Source organism: Perca fluviatilis, chromosome 19, assembly GCF_010015445.1.
Source record: "Perca fluviatilis chromosome 19, GENO_Pfluv_1.0, whole genome shotgun sequence".
Classification (NCBI taxonomy): Eukaryota; Metazoa; Chordata; class Actinopteri; order Perciformes; family Percidae; genus Perca; species Perca fluviatilis.
Genome location: NC_053130.1, coordinates 25293727 through 25313558, shown reverse-complemented (window position 1 = coordinate 25313558; position 19832 = coordinate 25293727). Strand labels below are relative to the sequence as shown.

General features: G+C 40.5%; 2 protein-coding genes and 1 long non-coding RNA gene across 5 annotated transcripts; 2 read left to right on the top strand and 1 right to left on the bottom strand.

Moving 5' to 3' along the window:
* Positions 1-1281: 1281 nt before the first annotated feature.
* On the top strand, positions 1282-14083 carry sgpl1 (sphingosine-1-phosphate lyase 1). 3 transcript variants are annotated; one of them, XM_039783762.1, is made up of 15 exons: positions 1282-1451; positions 3214-3269; positions 4722-4887; positions 5567-5634; positions 5914-6061; positions 6185-6264; positions 7001-7129; positions 7224-7312; positions 8283-8391; positions 8471-8569; positions 8676-8822; positions 9016-9254; positions 9360-9506; positions 9591-9711; positions 11756-14083. In XM_039783762.1, exons 2-15 carry the CDS (start codon positions 3252-3254, stop codon positions 11897-11899), a joined length of 1704 nt encoding a protein of 567 aa, XP_039639696.1. In that variant the 5' UTR covers positions 1282-1451; positions 3214-3251; the 3' UTR covers positions 11900-14083. The 3 variants fall into 3 exon arrangements, with proteins under 3 accessions (XP_039639696.1, XP_039639697.1, XP_039639698.1); XM_039783763.1 differs by lacking the exon at positions 3214-3269 and having other exon boundaries at positions 11756-11899; XM_039783764.1 differs by lacking the exons at positions 1282-1451; positions 3214-3269 and adding an exon at positions 3765-4013 and having other exon boundaries at positions 11756-11899.
* Positions 14084-14112: 29 nt separating this feature from the next.
* On the bottom strand, positions 14113-17296 carry pcbd1 (pterin-4 alpha-carbinolamine dehydratase/dimerization cofactor of hepatocyte nuclear factor 1 alpha). The gene is made up of 4 exons (XM_039783765.1): positions 17109-17296; positions 16113-16244; positions 15940-16020; positions 14113-15052 (listed from the first exon to the last, which is right to left on the bottom strand). Exons 1-4 carry the CDS (start codon positions 17280-17282, stop codon positions 14960-14962), a joined length of 480 nt encoding a protein of 159 aa, XP_039639699.1. The 5' UTR covers positions 17283-17296; the 3' UTR covers positions 14113-14959.
* LOC120547935 lies at positions 16781-19464 on the top strand. Its single transcript, XR_005637117.1, has 3 exons — positions 16781-16974; positions 18298-18384; positions 19321-19464. It is a non-coding gene; the product is annotated as an uncharacterized LOC120547935 (long non-coding RNA).
* Positions 19465-19832: the final 368 nt, after the last annotated feature.

Below are 19832 nucleotides of genomic sequence, written 5' to 3'. Positions count from 1 at the left end.
GTCTAATCTGCAGAAAATATTTGGTATACCTTTTTACATGTTTCAGTATTCTGCATTGCCAACGAGTAAATCTACCATAAACAAATGTTCTTTTGGCTGACTGGTAAGGATACTTTGTCTGGTCCCTTCAACAGTAAATGTGGATCTATTGTCATTTTCTCACAACTCTGCTATTAAAATTACTCATGAAATGAACAGCATGATTAATTGTTCGGGGAACGCAGCCCACTCTGAAGTGTGATGGCAATTGCAATTGTATCCCAAGCATCTATAATTACTTGGGATAATTACCCTACATATCTTTAGAGAAAATTAGAAAATATCTAACAATTACTACTAATTATGGTCATTTTCAAAATGTGCGTATGGATCTCAGTAGTGCACAAACTCTTCAGGGCCCCACTGTGGACCCTAACCATCACTACACACCTGCCCATAAAGGATAATAATCAACAGCCTGTCACATACAGTTACAGCCACCTTGTACACCACCTTCAGCTCACTGACTGAGTTATTGTTTCAAAACTGTTGGTCCATCCATATTACCTCGGGAATGATTATTTGAGTAATACAATAATACCTTTTGTTGTTCGATATGGCAAAATGTCTGCAGAATTAATACTAAATAAATGAAGAAGAAAAAAAACGTTCCCCTTTAAAAGAACAGAATTACCTCAACAAGAAAAAAGGGTTTGTATCTGCAGCCTTATGTCCTCATATCATGTTGTTGTTGTTGAAGGTGTTGGTGTAGTACCAGGGCTCGGCTGCTGGGAGGCGCTGTTTTCACTCCTGGACTATGTAAAAAAAAAGCATAGTCACAGAGATGGAAATAACAGGTCTGACTTTGTTTAGCTCATGATACGTTTGTTGATGTTTTCATGTGGAGAAACAAATATACAGACAACATAACGGAGCTGTTATAAATACATAAACTGAATGCATAACTTTTATTTAATTTTAAAAAAAAATTTTTGTGTCAGGTCAAAGTTTACTGGGTGGTGGTGGTGTCGTGGCTTCATGACCCTAGTCATTTTTTTTTTTTTTTTTTTAAATCATGGCTTTTATTATTACTTATTTGAATGCGCTGACGTGACTGGGAGTTGGAGTTTACCAAGAGCATTAGAACGCAGCACCAGCTCTTTGCTAACTCATCCAGTTGTGGGCGTCAAAACGTGCGACGTTTCTGTTTCTTATAGTAGATCTACAAAGCATGCGGCGTCATACGGGAACGTAACCAAGCCTCACCGCAGCATTGTCAAATCTACACGTGCTTGGACCGCGCGCAGCTTTGTCAGCCTGCTGGTTACTTCCTGAATCAGGGTTAGCTTGCAGCTGTGTTTGATAGTAGCATGTAGATGAGAGCCCGAGACTCAAAGCAGGCTCTTTCCTGAGTAGCAGAAACAAACGGAGGACTTTCGGCGAGGGTTTGCCTCGACAACATGGATTACTGGGTAGGTGTCGCTTCACTTTAGTGTGTTTTCTCACATTACGTTACATACAGTGTGTGTGTGTGGTACACGGGACGGTGGCAGTGCTGCAACAAGACACTTGAAGAGGCGAAGACTTGTTTATCAGTAGTGTGAAGTGAGCTAATGACCCGACGTGTTTGCTATCGGGGATGCTCGAAGTCCACAAACTGTGTTTGGAAGTGACCCTCGATAACAAAGCCTAACCAACATCGGCTCCTAAAATGGGACACTTCGCATAAGATGAGCAGCAGTCTTTTTTTTCCCCCTTCTTTTCTTCAGACAGCTAAAATAAGACAATTAAAGAAAGTATACAACTGTTCCTAAACATGACTTCATGTTACGCTTCTATAAAGTCAAAATCAGATTAATTTGTTTGACGAGGTGCCTGGTACTAAGGTTTACATCTCCTTCCTATTGTTTATTGTTGCAGCCCCTGTTTAGAGATCCGGTTCAACTTAAAGCTGCAGGAAGATTTTACAAAGCATTACTCGTATTACTGCCACCAGAGAGCTGTTAAGATTGGTGGGATTTCCCTTTTAAAGGAGCTGAATCAAGTTTTGCTGATAATAACCATTAGACAGAAGAGATTCTGCACCAGGGGGCAGCTCTTCTGACACACATCTGCTGTCAGTGCAAGATTAACCCCCAAACTGTCTTTCACAGAGACTCCTTAAGATAAATTCAAGGAAGAGAATGAAAAAGAAGTAACACAAAAAGCTAATTTGGCCTACATGTCGCTTCATGTCATGATAGTCCTGAAGCCAGAGAGTTAAAGAAAACACCACACAGCTGTAATTAGTTCCCCCTGAATGATTTGTGGATCTCTGTTTGACTCCGAGCTGTTGTGATGTTGTGCCCGCAGTGTATTTTCCCCTTGATGTATCAAGGAGCCACCACCTCACACCCGGTACATTTCCATGAGAACATGACCTCCCCTCTGAGACAACAAAAGCTCTCCTAACAGAATAGTAAAATGTTGTATGGGGGGGGAGCAAAGAAATGGGCGTCCACTGTTCAACAATGACTCGGACATTACTGTCTTTGTGTGAAGTTTGTGTACGTTTTCCTGAGGGGCAAAGATAGCATTGAATGGTTTGGAAAAGTGTGGGTGGACCTGAAGGCGAAAATCTAGACAGTGTTGTACTGTGTTTGGCTCAGTGGGTAGCACTGCTGCCTTAATGCAGGGAGGCACTGCTGTACCGGCGCTGGGTTCGGCTCGGTCCGGACAGGGCCTGTGTGGAGTTGTTCTCCCTGGGTTCGTGTGGGTTTCCCCCGGGTGCTCCGGTTTCCTCCATAAAGTCAATCCTGCCATTGCCCTTGACATAGGTACCAGCATTACAACTGGAGTTGGTTCCCCGGGCAGCCGGACTGTGGCTGTAGCCAGTGCTCCTAATTAATTAGGATGGGTCCTTGTATGTGTAAAATGTACTTGGCAAATAAAGGCTATATTACTAATATATATATACATATATACATACATACATACATACATACATACATACATATATACATACATACATGTGTTGGATAACAGAGTTCTGTATCTTAAGAGGCAGACTGTCCTTTTGCACTGATGTTAGATAATACCGTTTAATCTTTTCTTTATGACAGATGCGTGACGGCCCTCACTGATGGGCTCTTGGCACCCGTACTCTACCTTGACATTATCTCTATCGTGAAAAATCAAGTCAAGCCTCACAGTCAACACGTGTTAATGGCTTATTTTCCGTTGCTTCCCACCCAGGTCTATGCAAGCTGATCAGGCCAAACCTGTATAAGAACATGTTATCCAACAGGCAGGTATGGCAACTGTAGTCTGGGCAGCGGGGCTGACTCCTGTCGCTCACTGACAGCCCTCCATTCAAGCTTCATTCACTAAAAACAAACTCTCTATGTATGACTTTTCACTGTTCCCTGATGCTTTAAATTACACAATTACAGTGTTTCAATTGCACAAGGGATCTTGCCTCATTTGCACTGTTATGGGATGTTTATCAGGCGGTGCAGACTGGGATTACTTAAAATGTTGTCTTTTGAACCTTAAGCTTTTCTCCATCTGATTGTGGCTGAGGTGGAGAAACAAGGGCCCTCGTTATCAAACTATTGGGTCGTAAATACACCACTGAGGAGAGATAATGGAAAGATAATTTTTTGCTGCACTTATGAAATAGCATTCATGGGACAGTTACTTTGGTATTGTGCTGTGGTTTAGTTTGACCTTCTCGCGTTGCAGTCACATACAGATTGACAACAGATATCTCAGCATTTATTGGTGATAAAGCGTAGAACTAAATGTACAAAAATATCATTCGTGGTTTTGTCTCTTTGAAGACGAACTTTCTGCCTTGTGTAATCGTGATTGATGATCAGCTGGCTGGATGTGTTTTTGCCGGTTTGGGTGCTGGGAGGAGTCTGGTGATAGGCAGCTGAGAGAGTTCTCTCACTCTCACCTGGAGAACGACGAGACAACTGTCTGTCTTTACTGCTGACAGTATTGGTGGGAGAGGGAAACTAAACTCTGTAGGCCTGACAATGTCTTCCGATGTAAGTACTTGGATTTGTGATATTGGGCTATATATAAATAACACTGAATACTAGCATCGTTAATAAACATTTAAACATACTAGGATTGTCTTAATATGCAAGAGCTGTGTTATTGAATTATAATTACTTTGGTGTCGTGGACATCTTTTACTTCAACATCTTGTGAAAGTATGTTCTAGTGCTCAGGCAAGTTGCTTTGAACAATTTGAGCCTTTTAAAATTAATTAGTTACAAAGTTACTCTTTCTTAAAAATGAGCTGTTGGAGTATTTTTCTGTTTCATGGTGTATATGTGTTTAAATTGAAGACAAAAACTGTAGTTTTTTTTTAGCAACATAGCATGCAGCCAGACTGAATGAATAATTACACATCAAGATTTAGGGCTTGACTTACTGTATTTTATGAGATAATATGCTGTAGTATTACTATAATTGAATGTATGTATATCAATACATAGGTACTTGTGCAATGCAGATACACAAATCATGCATCTGGTCTCAAAAAAATCTCAACGATTTGCCTCATTTTGAAACTAAAATGGTGTCAAACGATGACGATAACTTTCATCAACACAAAGTATTCAAAGGTCATTTCCTCATATTTTCATAGAGGAACAAAGATTTGTAACAGATGTGTTTACACTAGTGATGTGAGGTTTTTTTGTTCTTCATTCAAAGCAACCTTAGCATGTTGTAATCTCTGTGTCCAGAGTGCCTTGGAGGTGTATAAGGAGATGGTCCTTCTGTACCTGGAGGATGGCCGGCGGCTGGTCAACTCCCACTGCGTGGACCTGGAGCCGTGGCAGATCATCGGAGCGACAGTCATCACCACACTAGGCGCGGTCTGGATCAAAGGCTTCCTCTTCCAGCAAGAAAGTAGGCTTATATTTCACACGTGATACGTGATGCGTACAAAGTAGGGGGACAAAATCAGACATAACCCATGAAACTAAGATTCTAGTAGCCATGTTCTCAAAGCTTTTTGAGTCAATGCCCCTGTTTGGCCAGTTTAACAGCATGTGAGTTTGGATGCCATACTGTAATTTGCAGGCATATTCTCTGAACTGTTAACATCAGGTTCCCTGCCAATCTACTCTATGGTAACTCCGAATGTGGTCCGAGCAGTTAAGTTAATAGCTTTTTGATGAAAGCCTTTTTTTTTTTTTTAGTTAAAGTTCCTTGTTACTCTGCAGATAGTATCTTCTAGTTCAGTACTTGTTCTGTAGTATGTTTGAGTGAGGAAATGCCATCAATCAACAAGACTTTCTAGATCTGCTATCAATCAATCAGTGGTTGAATTCCTCTGCAGCAAGGTCCGCTCCGCCCATCTCACTTCAGGTCTCAAAGAGTGAAAATTAAGGCTTTGTGAAGGAAACTGCATGTCTTCAGTGCTTTCAGGGTCGGAATGAAACGCTTTGCGAATATGGCTTCGATTTTCATAGACCACGTCTTGTCTTGACGTGTGATTATAGGTCATAGTCAGCTGTTTAATGTTTGCGGTTAAATGTGTGTCAGCCTTTCACCACAGCTGCTGCCTTGTGTTTTTGGCTAATAGGTCTCCCATCCCGAATTAAGAAGCTGTGCTTTCGACTCGTCAGAAAAATACCCTTTGTTGGCGCAACAGTAAGTATCAGTGGTGAATGGGTTCCTTCTTTTTCCAGCAGATGTGCATCGACTCTGGCGTCTGAGACACTTATGAGTCATTCTTGGATGACTGAGTACAGCATGCAGGGGGGGGGGGGACAGACCTTTGGCACATTTAACATCATGCACTGGTGATAACATTCGGTTACTTTTGGTCATTATGTTTCCAAGGCTTCAGCAAAAAGCCTTGGAAACCTTCTTACTGCATCCTGTGACAGTCAGTGTCTATAAAGTAACTTTGTCCTCTCTTCATGACAGATCCAGAGGCAGCTCAACAAGGCTTTGGATGACATGTCTGCTAGTCTGTGTACTCTGAAGGAGGGGATGAGCTACACTAAACAGCTGCCCTCTAAAGGCCTCTCTCAGAGCCAAGTGCTGGAAAAAATCAGAGAGTACGAGACTCTGAGTAAGTCATCATTCATTCCTGAGCTTCATTATATGTATATCTGACTTCCTGAAGAGTATATCTAAACTTGTGGCCCTTTTTTATTTTTTAACATTGAAAAGAAATTCCGTTGTGTCGTTGCAGATGAGGTGCAGTGGGAGAAAGGATGTGTTTCGGGTGCCGTGTACTGGGGCGATGAATCACTGACCAATCTCTTGGTGAAGGTATGCATCTTTGCATGCATCTCTGGACTTTTGCATTCCAAGCACAAATAGTCAAGGTTGAACTTGAACACATTTTGGTGTTGGCTACAGTAAGCAGGACCGACAGATTTTTTTTGTGTCTTTTAATTTTTTGACCAACAACTCCTCTTCATTCCTTTTTGAAAGAGACTACTGCAACCCTGCTTTGTGTGTCACAGAGTTTATCTTAACCGTTTTTATATTGTAAAAAGTGAGATTTCCATGTCTTTTTTTTTTTTATTATTATTATAAAGCAGGTTGAAGTGCTATATAAATACTGTGAAAGTATCAAAACACTCAATCCACAGAGAAATGTACTCCGTATTCAGAACCTGTCCCTTTTAAATGAGCCGTCCGGACTGTACGATTGTTATGTCACAACTATACTACTGTGCCATTACATTCATTACACAGCTGCATACGGTGCAGAGACTCAGGTAGCACAGATGCTGAACACCTGGAAACACTGACCAATCAGAGCAGACTGGACTTTTTCGGGAGGAGGGCTTAAAGAGACAGGCGCTAAAACAGAGCATTTCAGACAAAGGTTGAATACCGGTACATTAAGACGGACAGTATGAGAAAAATTATGTTTGTTACATTAAAGCATGTAATCCTGTTCTAGTAGAAACCCAAAATACAAGAATGAACCTGAAAATGAGAATAATGTGGGAGTGTTAACTCTTTTTTTTCACTCTTTTTCTTTCTTTGTCCCTAGGTATATGGAGATTTTGCATGGAGCAACCCACTTCACCCAGATATCTTTCCTGGCGTAAGAAAGATGGAGGCAGAGGTTGTCAGAATGGCCTGCACACTTTTCCACGGTGGACCGAACTCCTGTGGCACAGTAAGCTGTCATAAGCATATGCTCACAAGTTGTTTAGGCTGAGGATGGATGGATGGATCCAAAGCATTTTCACAACCTTTGCCTTTTTGTCCAGGTTACTTCAGGGGGAACTGAGAGCATACTGATGGCCTGCAAGGCGTACAGAGACATGGCGTATGAACGTGGTGTCAAATACCCTGAAATGTAAGAGGAGCTTTATTACCCAGTTTTGGTTGGGTTCAATCATGGGCAGTTTGACTTTTTATATTTTAGCATGATAAAAAATAATTACACGTTCAGGTTCAGAGGAGTGTCTTTCACATAATCTATAATATATAGATTATAGGAATATATATTTTACTCTTGTTTCTCCACTAAAATGTACTTTTCTCTAGTTGTATTGAATTATTAATTTCTGCAAGCCACATTCCATCTGGTCAATCATCAATCTAGATTGTTTTGGTGAGTTGCCCAGTATTGGAGATATCGGTCGTAGAGATGTCGGCCCTCTCTCCAATATAATGGAACATAACTGGTCGATGATTACACTTCATCTGCGCAGTGATACTGTTGGCGGGGGGTAGTTCGGTAGAAAGAAAATAGTTCCTACATGAAACTGCTCACAACCAGGACTGTGGATTATCCTGAATAACTGGGTCATGATTTCTCGAATGAGACGTTATGTTTTTCAAATGTTTTTTTTTTTGGGGGCTATATGATATGGCAATGATATGGGTCGCTGGTTCAAGTCCCCATACGGACCAAATTATGGTGGTGGACTAGTAGCTGGAGAGGTGCCAGTTCACCTCCTGGGCACTGCCAAGGTGCTCTTGAGCAAGGCACCGAACCCCCAACTGCTCGGTGCGCCTTTCCATGGGCAGCTCCCTCACTCTGACATCTCGCCATTAGTGCATGTATAGGTACTGAGCATGTGTGTGTCATTCAGGCCTGTGTATAATGTGTGTAATAACAACAGAGTGAAAACATTGTAATTTCCCCTTGTGGGATTAATAAGGTGTACATTATTTATTATTAGTAGTACTTTACACAATTATGGTCATGCCAATAGAGAAAGTCAATATAATATTGAATACAAAACATTTAAAGGCTTATTCTTGACTGTGTTTTCCATAGACATTCTAACCTTTTTATTTTTGTGTTTTTTCTACTGCAGTCTTGCACCTGTGAGCGTCCATGCAGCCTTTGACAAAGCAGCACATTACTTTGGGATGAAGCTGGTTCACATTCCGCTTGACAAGAAAACCATGAAAGTAGACGTGAAGGTGAGAATACAGTAGGCACAGTCAGAATGTGCTGATTCTGAGACATTAGTTGTTCCAATATTGTTTCTTCTCTTTCAAGGCCATGAAGAGAGCCATCGGCAAGAACACTGCCATGCTTGTGTGCTCGGCGCCTCAGTTTCCTCATGGAATCATGGATCCCATTGAGGAAGTAGCCAAGGTCAGAAGTGAAACATTTTTGCCATTTATAAAATAAAAAACAAAAAGGTTCTTAAAATGAAAACAGGGAAGTCAAATCTCTGTCACTTTCCCTCGGTGTGTTCCAGCTGGCTGTACGCTACAACGTCCCGCTGCATGTGGATGCTTGTCTGGGAGGTTTTCTTATTGTCTTCATGGCCAAGGCTGGTTACCCACTCGCCCCGTTCGACTTCAGGGTAAAAGGTGTGACCAGCATCTCTGCTGACACCCACAAGGTAAGGAGTGGTTGTTTTACTCCCTTCAAATCAACGCTTCTTTTAAGCTTACTTAAAAAAAATCCAGGAAATAGACATTGTACTCTGTGTAAAGCAATAGCCATGGAATTTAAAGAGCGATCTTAACTGTCCCCAGACCATACTTTTATAGGTATGCTAATACTGCATTGTGTGTCACTACCTTCCTTTCCAGTATGGTTATGCCCCCAAAGGTTCCTCAGTGATCCTCTACAGTGATAAAAAGTACCGTCACTACCAGTACTTTGTGGCTCCAGACTGGCAGGGAGGAATCTACGCCTCGCCCTCTGTTGCCGGCTCCAGGCCCGGAGGAATCATCGCTGCCTGCTGGGCGACCATGATGCACATGGGAGAGAATGGATACATAGATGCCACCAAGAAGATAATCGGCACAGCACGCAAAATCAAAACAGAGTAAGACACTTAATGTCATAAAGATGTGTTAAAAACCGCCACCAGAGCTCTTGAACTTTGATACAAATGATCACCTCACCCTTTCTTTTATTTTTTTACTGACAGAATCCGCAAGATTAAAGGCGTGTTTGTGTTTGGGGACCCAGAGGTGTCAGTGGTGGCAATAGGCTCAGACATTTTCGATATTTTCCGTCTTTCTAATGCGCTGACTTCAAAGGGCTGGAATCTGAACACACTGCAGTACCCATCCAGGTACACACAAAAACATAATAATAATAAAAAAAGTACTGTCATCACTAATCAGGAGTATAACAACTGTATGATGTTCTTTCACAGCATCCACCTTTGTTGCACAGTTCTGCACACCCAGTCGGGCGTCGCTGATCACTTTGTCCGTGACGTCAAAGAGCAGGTTGCTATCATCATGAAGAACCCCAAGGAGAAAACCACAGGAATGGTGAGCTAGCTCTGCTTACACACTCGTTCATGCTGCATGTATGCACTTAATATACAGTACAACATTTAATAAGTACATTCATATATAAGTAGTCTCTAAAAGAGCAACTATGTTGACATTTTTAAAGGTTTTTTTTGGGGGGGGGCTTTTTCCGCCTTTTAATCAATAGGACAGCTAGGTGAGAAAGGGGGGGGAGAGAGAGAGAGGGGGAAGACATGCAGGAAATCGTCACAGTTCGGACTTGAACCCTGGACCTCTGCGTCGAGGCATAAGCCTCGAAGTACATGTGCGCCTGCTCTACCCGCTGAGCCAACCCGGCCACTATGTTGACATTTTATATCAAGTAGAGTGAGATTTATAATCTCAAACAACAATAATTTATACAGCAAGGCCACTGCAGCACTAAACCAGTGTACAGAATAAGTGCTCTGTTCATTTATTAATACCGAATTGTGTAGACGAATAGAACCAGCACACGCTTAAAAGGATCTTAAACTGTACAACACCCTTCAGGAGCTTTTAAGACGACATTTAAAAAAAATGCTGTAAAAAGACTGATGTCACATCAGTGTGATATCTTCACTGCAGCTACAATAGATTATGATATCATAAGATGTGTTGTCTATCTAAAGCAATAATGGTAAATCGCCGTATTGGTGTCAGAATCAATAACTCACCATTTTGCTTTGAAGTTCTCCCATCGCTCAATGTTACCGGCTACATTTTGCAGTAACATGTTGCCAGTCTATCACAAAACTAATGGACACATTCACACTGGTAGTCAACGTGCAGTACAGGTTTCCAATTCAGATGACCTACATGTCTCTGGACTGTAGGAGGAAACCAGAGAACCCAAAGGAGAGAATCCTGTCCGTGTGGCAGTGTGTATTCAACCTTTGCATGTATCATTAGACCAAGTGTGAGTGAGAGTACAAATTCCATTTGTGTCGAGGCATGACAAACCATGTGAAATATGTTTGCCAGTCTCTTATCGTTTACCATGCTGTTGGTTCATGTGGCATTTAGTTTTTCTGCTGCACGAGCCGTCGATTCAAGGTGACAGCAAACTGCATGCGCCGTTTTGTGTGTCAGTTTGAAATGGAGTGGAAACTCTACCCAACAGGCACAAACCGGCCCTGTGCCTGTCCAGTTCGTGAGTAAAGCGTATCTTCAGTTTAATAACAGAAATGTAAACAAAAGGTTGTACATAGAGCAAGACCCTACTAAATAAATAACCACGAGATTTACAGTCAAATATAAAGAAATTATAATAACAAATTTAGAGTTTGTTTTCAATTTCTTTTTGTATTTTACTAATTCTTTCATTTTTTTTTTAACACTTTTGTTCACTAACTGATGTAGTTGTAACACAGCTCACAGAGGCAATTAAGTAACTTTAAAAGCGTTAAAAAAATAACACTCTTTCTCTGAGTCGTAACTCGGTCAGCTCTGAACACACAGATATGATACACCTTTTATATATTCAGTTTGACTTACACTTTCAATGTCATCTGCACGAATAAACGTCCATAAATCTGCTTGGAAATCATGAAAAAAAATATTTTTTTAAAAAGACCTCCTTATAACTCCAGAACTTGCCTGAGAGTCATCACACAGGTTTGGGCCTGCAGCGTCAGACTTTTACTCTCCATCTACAGCATATGTATACAGCGCAGATAAAATCTCTTCTCTGGGCGTTGTAAAACACAGATATGCTGGGGGATGTAGGAAAACCCTAAAGGAAGTGCATGTAGTCAAGGCAGGTAGGTTTATAAGAAAAGTAATATAGAAAAGTAATGCACACCAAGGGTTGTAGTGAGGTGCTGATCACAGGAAGTAGTCTTGAAAGTGCGAATGAATAAAAGAGAGATGCACATGGAGCCACAGTGTGCAACACTTTTTCCTACTTAGTAAATCATCAAATCTTTCCTGAAATGCTCTTAACACCACAGACTGGTGATAATCTATTAGCGTCAAAGGAGGGTGTGCTCCTCTTTAATTGCTGTGTGCTTCCAAACTCACTTGCGTCTTGTTGCTGTTTCAGGGAGCGATCTATGGCATGGCCCAGTCTATCCCAGACAGATCTATGGTGACCGAGATCTCCCGAGGCTTCCTGGACTGTCTCTACAGCACCGAGGTGTCCAAGTCAAACACCAGTCACATGAACGGCAACGGCAAAGCGCACTGAAGCAGGACTGGGCCCTCCTGGCACGGCCCCACCGCACGCAGGGAAACCTCCTCCCAGAGCCCTGAGCTAATTGCTCAACGGTTGCCTTATCTTGCATACCTACACCGTACGGAATCAGCTGCAAAGATATTTGAAAGCACAAGCCATCGTCATTTTAATCAGCCCAGAGGGAAATCGCTGAAAACACTGTGTCTATGTGGCACAGAGAAGAAATGACTGGTTCCAAAAGTGTGTCTGTGTGTGTGTCTGTGTGTGTCTAAAAAGTTCATTTCAATTTTAGCTTTTGTTAAATGTCTGTCATAATCTCTACTGATAACCTAGAAAAAACATTGAAATATTTTTATTATTTTTTCTTTTTTTACTGCCGGAACATTTCAGCTTGTTGCCATCACTGCTTTACTATCTGTAATGACGACTCAGCAAAAACACATACCACTGAAAGCTTGTTAAAAACGCTTTGCTGCTGCCCTCTAGCATGAAACCTGATGTACTGCTTTAGACTGGCTTTACAAGTGGAGGCTTGTGGCAGATGAAAGTTTTCATCATCATCATCATCATCATCACGTAGTAGTTCTCTGGAAGACAGCATTTTAATGTAAAAGCACTGCAATGCCCTGACAATAACATATCAGGTTAATCTGTAAGTCCCTTGAAACAAGAATTCTGATGTTACGGTTGAAGTTTGTCTCTAAGCATGACCATGCATGTCCTTGTTTGTTAGCACTTAGTATGATGACATCCATTTTGTTTTGAAGTCTGCATTTGTGGTTCAAAGTGGTTGGATTTGTAGACAGAGGGAGAAGGATTTTGATAGTGGGAGCTTTTAATGTCAACATTAAATAAAATTGTCTTTTAAATTTAAATAAGGGAGAAGTTGTAACCAGGCCATGAATATTTTGAAAGGGGCTAATGGAATCCAAAGCTTATTAGCCACTTTGGTTATTTTTTTTTTTTTTCTTCATTGTTTTCAGAGTTGGAAAAGAACTTCCATTCAGTAGCTGGCTTGTAAAGTAAAGCAATGACATGTAACATCTTTTAACAGACTGGACTGAAGGCTGTTTCCAGCCCTGGTCTACTGTATATTATCAAAAAACAGAAACTCAATAATTCCTCTGTAGTCTGCTTAGAGTCACCGGTGTACCACTTTGTTTTAACATTTGTCTCCTAATTCAATCTACCTCAGTTTCTACTTGATGCAAGTCATTTATTGATCCACTGAAACATTCTGACAGGGCAACATTTCCATTTCAAACATTTCAACCATTTCAACCATCATAAACTTCACAATGTTAGGGCATTTGATGAACTGTAATAAAGTGTGCTCAGATATACTGATGCTGAATGGAAACTGATCCACTGTGATAGAGGTTTTTGATCCACAGACCGACAGATTTGATAGTGTTTTATTTTGGGAGAAACCCGCTCTGCCCTGACTGAATGTGGATATCCATTCAGCAGGATATGTACGCATTTACTAACGGGTTGACAACAATGTATTCCGTAACACCAAAACGACATTGGGCCTCATTCACCAAATGTTCTTAAGAACAAAACTTAGGAAGATATTGGTTAATGAGGCCCACTGTCTTGTTGTCTTTCATGTGCTTTCTCCAATATTGCTTGTTAAAATTGTCTTTCCATGAAATTATTTCCATGTTTGTGCAATATATACATTTTCCTATTATGAAGTGAAACGAAGGGGAATGCTCTACTATAAATGTTTTAAGAGATAAGTCAGAAGCATAGTATTGAATGCAGTATATCGGTTTTGTTAGTGTAATTTAACCATTTGTGTGACCACTGGGTGTTTATTAATCACTTAATGTGTGAGTCTTCTTTGTGAGTGTTTGTGTTTTTACATACTGAGCAGTTTTAAAGAGATTAGACCTGAATGTATTTAGGTTCCTACATGTGTGGAGATTTTCCCATCTGTTATTCAGTACCTGGTTAAAAGACTGAAGATGGACACAGGATATACTGTAAAATCCCCACTAATGATTGAAGCTTATACCATGTGTCCATCCATCCTCAAATACTGTGCCCAGTGACCGTGTGGAAACCCAGGCCCATGCAAAAAAGACTTTTCCAATAATGACTCATCCTGTTTGCTTTGGAGAAATATTCTCAGAAATGACGATTGAATTGTCAACTAATCTCTTTTGAATAAAAACCTTTTAATGCAAATTCCTCTTCAAGCATTAATTGAAAGGGACTACAAACTGGAACAGGTTTATTACGTTGCAGATTGGTGACAATGTAGCAAGAATGAGCGTTCACCTCTGTGCTTTCGGAGGTTTGAACTCACGTCATTGCCGATTTTCTCTCTAACATCCTCAGGGATTTGGCTTCATAACTTCATTGAGGTCCACTGGTCTTTCAAACATACACAAGGTGGACAAAGTAAGACAAACAGGGGTACTGGAATTGCATTATATTGTAAAGTCTTACTGACTTGTGTCCACCCCTGTACACTATGTCCTCATGAAGTTCTGAATGTACACAGGTTTAAAAATTTGTGTTCATGTCAGCGTACATCCTTGTTTAGCAAACACTGTTAACCCACTCTGAGCAGTTAACACAATCCCTCTTAGTTGAGCAGACTGTCTACAGTGTTCTCAATAAAATGCATTCAGTCTGATGAGAAGATCATTTTCTGGTCATTTCTTTCAGTTATGACATGAACAGTTTGACAGAAAATAACATTTATGAACAGTAAAGTACAAAAACAATGGCACAAAAGACTAGTTATGTGACAGAGGAACACGTACCACTGTAAATGTTCTATGGAATAGTTGCTGAGAAATAACTTGATTCTTAAGACTTTAATGTGTAAACATTTTACCATTAACCTTTGGCTAATAATTATTCACCAAGTGCAAAACCAACAACATATTTTTTTAAACAAATTGGACCCTTTGCAGTCTAATACATACAGCTACATTATTCACAATTCATTGGAATTTCTTTGGATTTGCAGGTCACATCTTCCGATTCCTCAGTGGAATGAATATACGAAGCACTTCAGTTTTCACTGTTGAAATGACTGACAATGTGGGTTGCTCACATCAGTGATGCCTGGTCAACGAAGGTGGCCAAAGTGATGTCTCGCTGGGACAGCCCCCCACAGTCATGTGTGCTGAGAGTGATCTGGACCTGGGGACCAAAGGAAAATGGAGCAGAGAAGGGAACGTTGATTATTACACTAAATCATATGACTAGAACATTATTTCCCTTAAGTGTGTTTGCTTTGGCCAAAGGATGGTTCTTTAATGCACATCAGAAAGACTCAAGTCTCAAATCAGCCAACATCATTAAGGCATCATCCACTCTTGCCTTCCTATTGACATACAGTCAAGCCCTAAAAAGTTGAAAGTTAAGCACTGAAAAAGGTGCACAGTTGAGACACTATATACATATGAAAAATAAGTATGGTTTTATAGATGGTGTGATATGCAGTGTGGGTTATTGCACATTATTTGCATATTGCCCAATAGTGGTTATCATATTCAATGAGTAATAGATATTGGACAATGAGAGTAATGATATTGCACAGTATACAGGTATTGCACAGTAATTATGTATCATGTTGTTAATCTTCCATTGGACCAAGCCTCTCATCACCAACTCCTAAACAAAATATCTGGCTCTTTAGCTGCTAAATGCGACAGTATGTTTACCAGCTGAACAGTGTAACAGTGGGTTTTTTTAGAGCTTTTTTTGGCAAAAAAATAAAAAATAAAACAGCTGCCTAGAAGCGATTGTGATAAGAGCCGTAAAAGTGAACCAAAACAGTCAAGTTTGGGCCTTTGCCTGCTTTAGCTGAAAGACAGACATCTTTATTTGCAAGGAACACGTTTCAGAAACACACCCTTTCCCGAGGCGATGTCTCATTAGATCTATACACCTGTGTGAGTTTGGACATTTTGTGACAGCAGGGAGTGGCGTTGACTCAGCTGTGATGTATTCACCAATTATCAAAAACTGCAACCACCCTAAGGGTTGTAATGTCATTTGCATGAGTCCTAATTAGTCTTTTATACCTTGTTATAGACGTTGAACCACTCCGGATGATGGTCCATCTTCTCTGCTTGTAAAGCCACTCTGGACATGAAACCAAAAGCCTGAAGGGAAAATAAATCATATACATAATGTACAGCAGTTGCTGGTTATGTGGATTTGTGAGTTGTGCAGTAGGCTAGGATATATTAGAAACCTGATTGAAGTCTTTGAAAATAAACTCTTTGTAAATAGCGTCCCGTCCCACAACCTCCACCCACTGAGCGTTGCGTAGCAGGGGGAGTAGGTGGGCCCTCTCCTCCTCAGTCAGACTCTGAATTTTACCAGCCTGGTGGGAGAGAGAGCAGAGGTAAAAACAGTACAACAGATCTGAGAGGGGCAGTTTCACAAACACTAAATGTGATTGGTTGCACAGGATCCCATCTGGAAACAATGAGAAGGCTGCATTCCTGGTTTAAAAAACTAGCTGGTTCAAAGGTATGTGGTGGTGGTGGTGGTGGTGGGAGGGGGTGGGGCTCCCTTTTGGCAACTCAAGTTCCTGATCTGTCACAGTCACATGGATTTAAAAGTTAATTATGCTCGTTTCATTTAGCCTTCACAACCCCGACTCCAAATCTAAACTGCATTGCCAATGTCAACATTTCACAACATTCCCCAAATAGATGTCTGCTTTGGTTGCACAATCAAGAGGGGACTTTTGAAGGCTTTGTCCCCGGATGGGCCATCATGCTCATAAACCAGAGCAAACAGATGTCATGATCACGGCCTGAAACAGAGCAATGACATCAACAGGTATCATAGCAACACTCTAATGTGCTCTATCAGCCGACAGAAGCAGCACACAGACGTATACCCACCACTGGCTTTAACCTCGGCTATCACATGCGGCGGCTTAATGCATAAAGACCGGAGAATGAGCGTTTGTCAGTCTAATCCTTGCAGAATTATACGTGCACATGTGATACTTTGAATCAAATTAATCTATCTGTATTCGTCAGTCTGCCATAAAACATTATCTAGGGGAGTTTTATACTTTGAGAGTGACTAAACGGCAACAGGTAGGTGTGTGTGTGTGTGTGTGTGTGTGTGTGTGTGTGTGTGTGTGTGTGTGTGTGTGTGTGTGTGTGTGTGTGTGTGAGGTAGAAAGCAGCCCTGTGTGGCAGACCGGACACACCGTAGGTTGTGTACTCACCATGTTTGCAGAGTGTCTTCGTGCACAGAAGAGGTTCAGCTCCAGCTCCCTGTTGCACAGAGCGACTGGAATGAATCTAATCTGACACATGCACATGAGCCGTAGGTCCTGCTTAGCTGCCCCTGCAGAAGCCTGAGCAGAAATCCTCACTGCTGATAGGCTACTCTGCCACATATGTCAGCATTGGTTTAATCATAAACTGTAATATGTTGCACAAGGCATGCGTGAGGCCAGCTGTTGTAGCAGGATTCAGTAAACACTGCTGCACTGGCAGTGTTTACTGTGTAATGAAAGGTGAAAGGTCGGCCTACTGTCCCTCTTATACACTCTTTAGGAATCTTTTTTATATGCACACATATTAAACATGGACTTAAACTTCAGAATAATAGCACACTGTTAATGATGTCTCTATTCAACAGGACTGCAGATTTTAAAGCAAGCGCAGCTCTTCAGCTGGCTGGAGTTCATGTCAAAGGTTAATGAGTTGCTCCTGCGAGATTGGCCCCGGTGAACTCATCTGTCACGGCAAACGCTCAGGGAAATGAACTGGTTAATGAAATGAGGAGAGGGAGAGGATGTGGCGAGTGATCAGCATTTAACAGTTGGCTGGGTGGGGAAATGAGAATAATGCTTCAGTGTTTTAGTTAGAAAGGAAGGAAAGGCGCTATTTAGAACAAAACCATTAGATTGGAGTCAAAATAGAATGTGTTTGGAAAGAAATATCACCAATAGATATAGTTTGTAACAGCTTTAGATGTGTAGGCATGCACTGGAGTGTGTTGAACTGATCTGCAATTTGTGTTGGTATGTAGTTGGTACCAGTGCATTTTGTTAGTGTCTTATTGTGTCCTTCAATATAAAATGCAAATGTACACCACAAGGGCCCATGCATTTTGACAGATGAGGACAAATGGCTTAGTTGGTGGACATTGAAAGATGTGGCCTAAGTGGCCAAACACCCACATCCTATCACCTACACCAAGGTCTGATGAGGAGCATGATGTTAGTGTGTAATAGATCTTATATGTTTATAACCACTATCCCATTTTGGCCTCACACAAAGATCTTTAGCTTCATTATACAACAGCTTTCAATTTTTGCATTAAAAGTTTGCAGTACAGTATTCAATTAGAAAAAGTATTGTCTTCCTTTGAATAACTAAATGTTGTGTTTGACTTTTGTTTTATAGAGGACCTATTTTCCTTCAAAGTCAAAGAAGAAGAAGGAGCAGCCCAAATAAATCTCAAGGTCCTATTTAATGGAGGCTAAACAAAAGGTAGTTTTCAGGCAGACTACAAACGCAACACAAATGTGAAGACTGACTATTAATTGATACATTCACAAATTTGATTCATATATATATATAATATATTAAATAACATACATATTGAATTATAGAATTTAAAGCACCAGTATGCAAGTTTCATTCACTTTTTGTTGAAATTCCTACTAAATCCACGTCACACTATCTACAATAGTAGTGTCAATATACAAAAGTTTAAATTTGAGCTCAAAACGCGTTAAGTCAGAGTGTTTCATGCACACCGAGCAACAATAACTGTCCCATCATTCATACAGCCATAACCTGACATAAGTGCCAGAAGGGTGAACTGGTCTGACCTAAACATTACAAGGGAGTCCTAATTCTTGAAATCCTTTCTTACTTATTGTGTATTTTTTTTTGTGTTTTACATCTGTTCCTCTACAAGGACCCACGCAACATGCTGCGTTTTGAGTATCAGTTTACTGATCCTTTTATCTGCTATTAAATGCCTTTCATAGATCAGTATTTTGTTTTCCATTTTCAAGTAACTGCCATTACAGCAACGGATTATGATTACAGACTGTATATCTACATACGTACTGTATGTACAAGTGTTGTAAACAAATAGAACATATCATATCAGTGACATCCCTAGGTAATATCCTGAGCACTCTCGCTAGGGTAGAGGGGACCGGATCCACAAGGCCACTGAGAGGCTCAGGAGGAGCTTCTACCCTCAGGCCACTAGGATCCTAAATGAGGACACTGCCTAAGATTGTCCCCTTCGATTTCATGTGACAAATAACATTGATTGATTCATTTATTGATTGATTTATAGTTAATAACTCTGATATATACTCTTATGTGAAAACATCAACTGGTTGTTTTGGTTACTTTAGTGCTTGATATTTATCTGGCAACTTTGTCCTCTTTTGTTTTTATCTGCAGAACACATGTCTGTCAAAATAGGTCTAGGAAGACCTGATAGAAGGAAGTTGATTGCGCAGAAGTGTGCAGATGAACAAAAGTTGAAGTTTGATTTAACTTAAAGGTATGTTCAAAGTTGATGTAGGATTTGAGCTCAGAATATCTAACCAAGCAAATCGACTACGTATGTGAAGACATCGATGGGTCATCTGTTGTTTTCCTACTCATGAACGCTAAAGCGTTACATTTTCATCATGTAAACAACTTCTGCTCAAATAGATTTTGCATTATCTTTTTTGTAAAAGATTAAAGGTACGTAAAGTCAAGCACTATTTATTTAAGAAGCAATAAATTAAATTAAAAAGCATATATGATGTTGAATAAAACAAACAAACCTATAATCCTACTTAATTATACAATTCTATTAATGTATAGTCCATTGTATGGGATTATTAATTATCACAATACTATATAACATTTTGGAACTGTAAATCCTGTTAGACTTTTATAACCCTTAATCTGATAGGACAATT